At 44.2% G+C, this 8,960-nt stretch overlaps 1 protein-coding gene across 1 annotated transcript; it reads right to left on the minus strand.

Moving 5' to 3' along the window:
• Window positions 1–1,487: 1,487 nt before the first annotated feature.
• On the minus strand, window positions 1,488–8,392 carry SLC35E1 (solute carrier family 35 member E1). Its single transcript, XM_069790330.1, has 6 exons — window positions 7,990–8,392; window positions 7,371–7,441; window positions 6,838–6,975; window positions 6,018–6,143; window positions 5,269–5,514; window positions 1,488–4,807 (listed from the first exon to the last, which is right to left on the minus strand). Exons 1-6 carry the CDS (start codon window positions 8,375–8,377, stop codon window positions 4,574–4,576), a joined length of 1,203 nt encoding a protein of 400 aa, XP_069646431.1. The 5' UTR covers window positions 8,378–8,392; the 3' UTR covers window positions 1,488–4,573.
• Window positions 8,393–8,960: the final 568 nt, after the last annotated feature.

Consider the following 8,960-nt stretch of genomic DNA (forward strand, 5'->3'; position numbering starts at 1 on the left):
AAATAAATACAGACTCTGACCATGATTCTACATCACTCTGCAGTCCTGGAAATCAACACAGATCCCAGAAGACCAGATTAAGTTCAAATCTTGAGTCATACTTAAAAATAAGAAACTTTTCAAAATTCCTGCTGTCGCTTTCCATCCCAACGCAAACGTTACTGCTTTGCACGTTGGAGCCCACGCAGTCAACGTCCAGGCTGCCACATCCCTCAGCATGCAGCAATGGTTTATCCGCAAAATGCCCCAAAAGCTATAGTTACCTGACAGAGGTGTCTGCCAAAAACCATCTGAACCCCTGATTTATTTTAGACAGGGAAGAGTCCCAGTACCTGGAAGTCACCAGTGTGGTTTCTTCCTGTCAGCCCATGAGGGATCCCAGCTTCAGCAGCAGTTATCGACAGGCTGGAGGGGTGTGTCGCAGGCAATCCGGCTGAGGAACATCCAGAACTTTGCAGAACGACAGAGTTGAAGTAAGAACAGAAAAACAATACAAAAGTGTTCATTTAGCTTAAGTGCCAGATTTCATACAGTACGGAACGCGGGGTTTGGGTTTTTTCGTAAAATCACCCATAGTCACATCAGTTTATAGAATACCAACATCAAACAAACAGACAAAAAAGGGTGGTGACTGCCACCTGCATATTTGCCCTTACATATCTATGTAATGTGATTGTATCATACACCTGTCATCTAAGGATTGACAAATTTGTTTTACTGGCCTGTACCATCACCACAAAGATATTTCAGAATTATCTTTAACAGCTTTTACAACATGGTTCGGAGATGGAAGCCTTAGAATATTTATATTGCACCTTTTTCACAAATAGCTACATGGCAGAAGTCGCTGCTGCTGCAAAATGCTACATCAGAAAAATGTGGGTTTAAACACAGATCAGAAAGAAAAGGTTTTGAGCTTCAGGAATCATCATGAATTGACCCCAAATTACCAACACTATTTTTAAAAATCACTGTACACCTACAAAACCTAAGTATTGCCTCAATTTTATTTAGCATTCAGTTTTTTAAAAAATACAAGCATTTTACCAGATGATGAAGATGCTCTAATCACTACTAGGTACTAAAACTGAATCTGCAAGGGAAATATTTTGAAGATCTCTTCAAAGAGCACCAAATACTCCATGGAACTATCAACAGAAAACCCACACGTAGTGGGGAGAGATGGGTTTCTTTAACACTGGTCTTTCTAGAACTATCCAGGACTGTTTTGGAAAGAATTTCCCAATTTTGTCATGCATTTACATGTTAGAAATGCACAATGGAAATCAAAACATTTCTAAGGATACCAGCGACTCGTGTGCTAACACTAGTTACGGCATCCAAATCATCGTAGTTTCAGCCTACGTAACCATCCGGTAAGGTATCACACCCACACGGCAACACACTCATCCGATTTCTCACAAGTGGCCGTGACTACTCATGTGTGGCACTCCCAAAGCTTCCTGCAAGGAAAAAACGCAAACCAACCCCTTCACTTTGATTTAATTACAGGGTCATTATACACGAAATGTCTAGATATGCCCTTTTTATTCCAGTGTTTCCATACTTTCTACAGACCTATGTACATAGTTAAATATGTCATTAATTTACAAACCATGTTAAAACAAACGTTTCACCTTGCCAAACAAAGTCTCGCAGAGGTCCAAGATTAAAATATATATTACAACAGTATCAGAAACTTCCTTTACCTGAATGTGGGCAATATTGCTTAAGGACTTGGATTCAGGTACTCAGCAAAACCACCTCTTGTAACCGATTCACTTAACTGTTTTAATTATATGTTCTACCATACAAAATTAACCCTGTTGACCACAGACCTAAACTAGAAGAGCATTAACACTCTCAAGAAGTCTCCAGGGAAGAGATTCACTCTCTGGGCCCTGAACGGATGATATCCTTGTTTTGGGTCAGTCCCTTTTTGCTCTGCAAGTACAGTAGTTTTGTTTCGGAGACACAGTGAGGCCACGAGCCCGGACCGGAATTTGGGACAAGGTATTTTCAACAGAAAGCCCTCACCTGCTACTGTACTCTTGACAATAAAAAACTGAGCTAAAGACCTGCCTACAGTATGTGCACAATGCCAGCTTTCTCTGAAAACAGTTGCAAAAAAGATCTGGTTATGTTCTTTAAAAGGAAACCATTTACATGTATTCAATAAAGCTTCCGATCTGTGAATAAAGTATGCGGAGCTTTATTCCAAGTAACAGTTCAAGTTGTATCAAGATGGTACAGCGGTAGACATACCAGAAGATGTACAGATAAACTCAAGAGTATGCCTGTACATCCCTGGGGCCCCCACTGCTACTTTTTTCTGGTATTTCACCCCTCTATGAAGTAGGGAAGAATCATCTCCATTTTCCAAATGGGAAACTGGGGCACAAAGAACACAATTAAGCGTTTGCAGGAGTCTAACAGTTTACAGCTAGCTCCCTTTGAAAGGAGCTGGAGAACTTCAGCCTCTCTTAAAAATCTCAGCCTAAATATCTCATCCTCAAATCAGTCTTTTGCAGAGCCAGAACCTAATCCAAATCCAGAGTCCGCAGAATCCTTTTTACATGTATGTAAAAAGCACTTGAATATCAGGAAGTGAGCCTCAAAAACACACATTTTGCACTTTCCCATATTGAAAAGAAAGAATTATACATAAATTAATACTGAACAGGCAAAAGAAATTTCATCTGAAGTAATGCTTTTCCTCATTATCTTGTTCTTGTTAACATGGGATAGGGAATAATTTATTTAGATTTTCTAAACTAAAAGCCCAAGCTCTAAGCTAGCATGAACAGATTCAACTCTGGTCAAGTGAAGGAAGTTCTGTTCACAAACATTAGCAGCATATTTAACCATCTCTGAAGTTTCAGAAGGACCATTTCCTCTTTTGGGCTGTATGGAGGAAGGCAGTCTATGTAACTACCTCCACAGTCAGCCAAAAGAATAAGATCAGGTTGCCTTTGCACTTAAAAATAAATTCTTTATTATCCAGAAAGGAGCCAAATCATCACATCACATCAAGGAAATGGTCATTTAAAAAGCAATAAATAAGTAGAGGGGGTGTTCTGTACCACACCCTAAATTTTGTCACTGGTGTCTAATACCTCTCTAGTAAAAACATAATATGCTATCAAAAATCTCACTGTACAACAGCTTTTCTGTTAAGGAAAGAAGGCCCCTAAAATCTTGTTTTGCTAAAGTAATAACAATAACAAAATCTGGTTCAGTGAAACCCAAGTTCAACTGGTTTCATTCCTTTCACGCACAAATGCAGTATCTGACGCACAACAATCAACTTGTCTAGAATTAAGTATGTTCATTTATACTAACTGAATCAGTTCTTCTTAACCATAAATTATCTATTTACTGCTGATTCAAATAATTTTTTCTTAACAATTTACTGTTTGAGCTAGGGGAGTTGCAGGAACAGAGCAGGATACAAAATTTAACTTCTTTCAGCGGGAAGTGGAAGTCAGGCTAAATGCACACAGCAACTCCAACAGCAGTAATTAAGAAACTTAAACAATTAGGGGCTAAAAAGGTAGACTTAAGAAACAATTAAGAATGATGATTATTCAAATTAATGCATCCATAATATAAGAATCATGTAAGAGAGCATAATTTGTGCATAAAACTGAGAAGAAAACACCTGATACCCTTCAATTTCTAAAGCAACAGAAGAGTTTTCTAAGAACAGGTGTGAAGCAAGTGAAAAAAAAAATCGTATTATTCCAAACACTTTATTTATGAAGGTGTTTTCTGTATTGCCAAGGAAGAGCAATGTCTGAAGTTACAGGACTACATTATTCAGAAAACAATCATAGTCTTAAGCTCTGTTTGTTTGTTATCTACAGTGACTGGGACAACAGTGATTTCAGAGAATTCTGTTTCTCTATGCCTGAAATATGCTTCTTGAAGAGATTAATCCTTCCACTGCCTACTCTTGCAGAAACACTTCTGTTTTGTCATCAACAACCGGAGGCATAGGCACAAAAGGAGTTAATTAATACCCACGTGAAGTTTCGTAGTCGCTCGAGGTGAATTCAACTCTACCTATCTGCAACTGATAGACATAAGTCAATCCTCCTCAAACAGACAAATCCTGATAACCAGAAGTACGCCTTAGTTTCACTTCTTTCTGAAAATTCCATTAAAAGAAAGGATCATTAAAACGTATTAGAGAACAAATTAAAGGTGACGTTACCAGCGCAGGAACAAAATACTGGCCAGAATTTAGCTGCCAAAAGAATAATCAGTTGACAGGCTCTGAAAAGGAGCAGTGACAGCAGGTATTTTACTCCAAAGTTACGTACGTGCATTTCACCAGAATTTCTGTACAAGGGCTACACTGTGCATTTAGTTCCAGTGTCAGATCTAGTTGTTTCACGTTTAAAGGTCTGCTTAGAAGTTGTTGAAGGTCTGTACCGCTTTCACTACACATGCACCTTCCCTTCTGCAAAAACTGTACAATAAAATGGCTTTACATTCATGGATGTACTGAAAGTTTCTGATAATGTTGGGGACACTTCGATATCACAGTCTATACCTGCTTGCCAGGATTCTATATATCAAAACGATTTAAGTTGTAGGTAGTTGGATAGTTTTGCCGATTATACTGGAAGTGGTCTGTTAAGATATTGGTTCGACCATACTGATAGTCTCCATGTTGTGCAAATGCCGTAAGTCCATTCTGAGACTTTTCAGGAGTGTTTCGATGCCTGTCCAAATTCACAAGGTCTCCAGTTGTAACTGGAAGTAGCTGCTTCTTTGCTTCTTGGTTTGCATCATATTTTGTCTAGGAAAGAAAGAAAGAATGTTTTTCTTAGATGTCACCTAACATATTCATATACCTAGAAAAAAAGCACACAGTTTTACAATTATACTACTCTCTGTGCCTGTTAGAGTCTTAAAATAGTAGTGGCTTCTAATAGAAAGCTCATTCATCTCATATGCCAAATCAGTAAGCTGCTCTTTTGCTCAAGGGATTTGAGTGAGTTACTTCCCAATCTTAATTTTTCACAAAAACGTTAAGATCAAAATTTAAGTTTTTTAGAGGTGTAACAGCTGGCCCGACCCAAGCACCTGAGTACTTCACTTAGGTGATACGCGTACTTCCTCTGCAATGAAGTTTTATGCCATGCATTCTACATTTTTGTTCTGCTAGCTGTCAACTTGTTGTACAAAAAATAGCTCAAAGCTACTGGACCGTTTCTGGTGAGTTTCCTGAATAAACAAACCAACCAACCCACCCCTTACCTTGTTATATAAGAAGACCCCTAAGATAGCTGTCATCATTCCAAGGACATTGGTGCTTGTAACCGGATTGCGAAGCATTATAAGGGACACCGTGATGACCATGATTCTTTTTGTGGCGTTTGCGACAGAGTAACTTAGCGGGCTGATCAGGTTAAGAATACTGAAGGCAATGACGTTCTGGGCAAAATTACAGAATCCACTGATTATAAGCAACATCAAGGTCCAGGACCAATGAGACATCGTGCTCTGTTACAAAGACAGACGTTACAAGAAGAAACAAAAATTATCCCAGGTTTCACGTAAGAGACAAAGAAACACAAATACAACTTGAGTCACTTCTTACCTGCCATTGATAGGAAGAACATCTGCAACTTAACTCTAAAGAAGCACCCAAGTATGTTACATTTTGCAACTAGCAGCTCTGAGAAAACATCTCTCTACATACTTGTAACACACGTTCCGGGTGCATTTGTTCCTGTCTCCAGCTACTAATTCCTGAGGTTTATGCTGTCACATAAGCTACCTCTCCTAACCCTGACATGAATTCTCACAATAAACACTATGCTTATTTTTTCATATTGTTTTGTGAAACAGTTTGCAGGTATTTCACAACAGTTCCTCCTGTGCTGATGAGGAACTGCACTGAAACACTTAAGTGCACTTTTTTGGCATGGGTGTTGGTGTTTGTTTGGTTGGGTTTTTTTTCCTCTTTTCTTAATAGCAAACAGCCTCCCAAATACAACACTTACCAAGTCATTCTCTACTAAGAAGGAAGAAAGATCTACCAAAACCCACGTTGGGATCATGAAGAACACAGCATGGCACCCAAGTATGTTCAGCAACCGAAGATGGTGTATTCGGGAATCTCTTAACACCTGACAAAAAACATTATTAAACAAACTTTCTTCAGCTACTACTGCCCACGTTATCAGCGGAGATTCAGAAGCCATGTAACAATAACAGCTTTAGACAACAGATAAATTACAAAAATAAGTAAATACTGTTATATAGCATGTATTTCCTATAAAGATGACTAAAGAAAAAAAGATGTCCATTTGAAAAACAATGGTTTCTTGAGTGGTGACTCTTAGTATTAACAAGATAATAATACATTTAAAATGCTTTACAAACCAGAAATCATTCTGTAACTAGATTCAAGGCATACATTTTAATTTTGTTTCTAGGAGTTCAAGGAGTGCCCAGTGTTAGCACTGACTTATTTGCTACAGAGAAAGGATTTGATACAGCAAGATACATTAAAAGCTTTCAAATGAACTGTTAAATTTAAGCACTATTGAACGGTCAGCCGAAAAAAACCCTCCATGCCAAGGAGTAAATAAAAGGCTCAGGATAAACTCTGAGTTCTGCCCAGTTTTCAGTATAACCGCTTTGACAGGTAGGAGGAGCTGTAGAGAAGAGGCATACAGAATAGCCAACCATTACTTTGGGCTCCTTTGACTATAAAGTCAACTTAAAAAAAACCCCAACATCTATACGTACTGGAAAATACATACTGTCCTGCTAAAGGATGATACTACTGACCGAAGTTATGAACAACAAAACTACTACCTTCTTTGAGAAGATGTTCTGAAGTGAAAAACACAGAGTAGCAGCAAGCGCACTGATGAGTCCCCACATGTCAAAGGAAAGTTCCGTGACGGTGGCCAACAAGACACCAGTTATTATGGGGATCAGAGACAAGTACACCTGAAAGAGGAATCGAGAGGAGCAGCTTACGTCTTCTAAGAATTTTTGTTTCATCTGAGTTTATACATACTGCTGTTTTGGGTAGAAAAGGAGAAGGGAGAGTAAAGCAACAGAACCCAGGATCAACTTTTATACTATTGTAACTTGAAGAAATGAAGAGACTACAATACACGCTATAACAACTCCAGTGTGTCAGAGAGCATCACCTCGCTCAATGTTTAGACGTGCTTTCTTTACATTCACAACAAAAGGAAAGGAACTTGTAAAAACTGCATAATCTAATTTCAATCACAAAATTCACCCAGCTAACCGAAGCCTGAGCTTTTCCGATCCCAGCAAGCAGAGCACACCGCAAACGCCACCAAGTGAAGAAACCTCAGCAAACCTGTCCGCACCTTCGTCGTCTGCTTTTCCTTCATTATGATCCGCGAAAGAAGAACCACCCATATTGGCATCGTCGCTTTTACTGAGAACGGAAAGAAAATGTCGGTGGGGAGGTGAAGCTTGGGCCAACTCCATTAACTGCCATCCGCTGGGGACGGAGGGGGGGCTCAGCTCCGGTCCCACCAAAGCCGTAACCTCAGCCCACGCTAGGTCAATCCCTCCTTGTCACCGTGCTGGCCGCTCGTACAAACACGGGCCTGTTCTTGGTGCTCTGGGGGACCGTGCCGGGCACCCACGGGAGCACACGCTGGGGCACGGCAGACCGTGCTGAGCACCCACACGAGCACACGCTGGGCTTCAGGTCGCCGCACCAGTACGAGCGTGCGCTGGGGACCGGGACGCCGCACTGGGCACCCGTACGAGCACGCACCGGGCTTCAGGTCACCCCACTGAGCACCGGTACAAGGAAACCCTGGGCACCGGTATAAGCAAGTGCCGGGCCCCGGGCGCCCGCAGGAGCGCAACCGGCGCCGGGACATCCCACCGGGCACCCTCCCGAGCACACGCCGGGGGTAAGGCCACCCCACCGGGCACTACCCACCCCCGCCGACCCGGGACAACGGGCCTCACCTGTGTGCGCGTAGGAGACCGGGACCCTCCAGAGCGAGACGTGCGCGGAGACGGAGGCGAAGTACTTGCCGAAAGCGAGCGGTAGGATGTACCGGGGGTAGGCGCGGGGCGGCAGCTGGGCCGGACCGGCGGGCGGTACCCGCCAGGCGCGCAGCAACGGCGGTAAGAGCCCGCACAGCCCCAGGATGTGAAAAAGCGAAACGGTAACGGGCCGCGGGAAGCCACCGAGCAGCAGCTTGTTCACCACGTTCCCGCCGGCGCTCAGCCCGTACCAGGCCAGGCACAGCGCCGACACCCGCGCTCCTTCGCGTAGCGCCGGCCCGCGACCGCCCCCCCTCCCCGCCGCCGCCGCCGCCGCCGCCCCCCCCGCCGCCAGCGGGGCCGCCATGGCTCCCTGCGCCGCCCGGCCGCCGGCGAAACGTCACCGCCGCCAACGCGTCGCTTCCTGAGGCGGGGCCGGCCCCGCCACCGCCTCAGCGGCTACGGGTGCCGGGAGGGGCCGCCGCGCCGCTCCCGCGCGTCACTTCCGCCGCCGTCCCCCCCCCCCCCGGCGGGAAGCCGCCGCTGAGGGGCCGCCGCCCGCCCGCCCCGCACTCACCGTTCCTCCGGGTACACCCCCCCCTCCGCCCCCACCCCGAGCCCCTCCCGCGGCAGGAGCGGGAGCCGGGGCCGCATTCCCGCCGCCAGAGCGGGCCGGAGCCCGGCTTTCCCCTCAGTTCAAGCCCGATCCTTCGTTAGGCAGCAGCCCGCCCCCCGTCACAGCACTGGGTGCTTTAGCCCCGGGTTAAAATAACGCAGGAGGGAGCGTGGTGTACAAGAAACACACCAAAAAAAAAAAAAAAATCTCTTTTTTTTCTGATCTGGTTTTACAACATCGGGAGCGTTCCCGAGGGGAAGGCAGGCCCCAACCCCTGAAGGCTGCCGCAGGAAACCAAAAGGGCAAAGGTCACGTACTGGAAGATAGCGAGACA

This window comes from Haliaeetus albicilla, chromosome 8, assembly GCF_947461875.1.
Source record: "Haliaeetus albicilla chromosome 8, bHalAlb1.1, whole genome shotgun sequence".
Taxonomy (NCBI): Eukaryota; Metazoa; Chordata; class Aves; order Accipitriformes; family Accipitridae; genus Haliaeetus; species Haliaeetus albicilla.

Coding starts and splice junctions, on each gene's coding strand:
- SLC35E1 (XM_069790330.1), bottom strand. CDS start 8,377: ATGGCGGCCCCGCTGGCGGCGGGGGGGGCGGCGGCGGCGGCGGCGGCG. Junction 7,442..7,989: donor GGTCTCCTACGCGCACACAG/GTGAGGCCCGTT, acceptor TTCCGTTCTCAG/TAAAAGCGACGATGCCAATA. Junction 6,976..7,370: donor AGGAAAAGCAGACGACGAAG/GTGCGGACAGGT, acceptor TTCCTCTTTCAG/GTGTACTTGTCTCTGATCCC.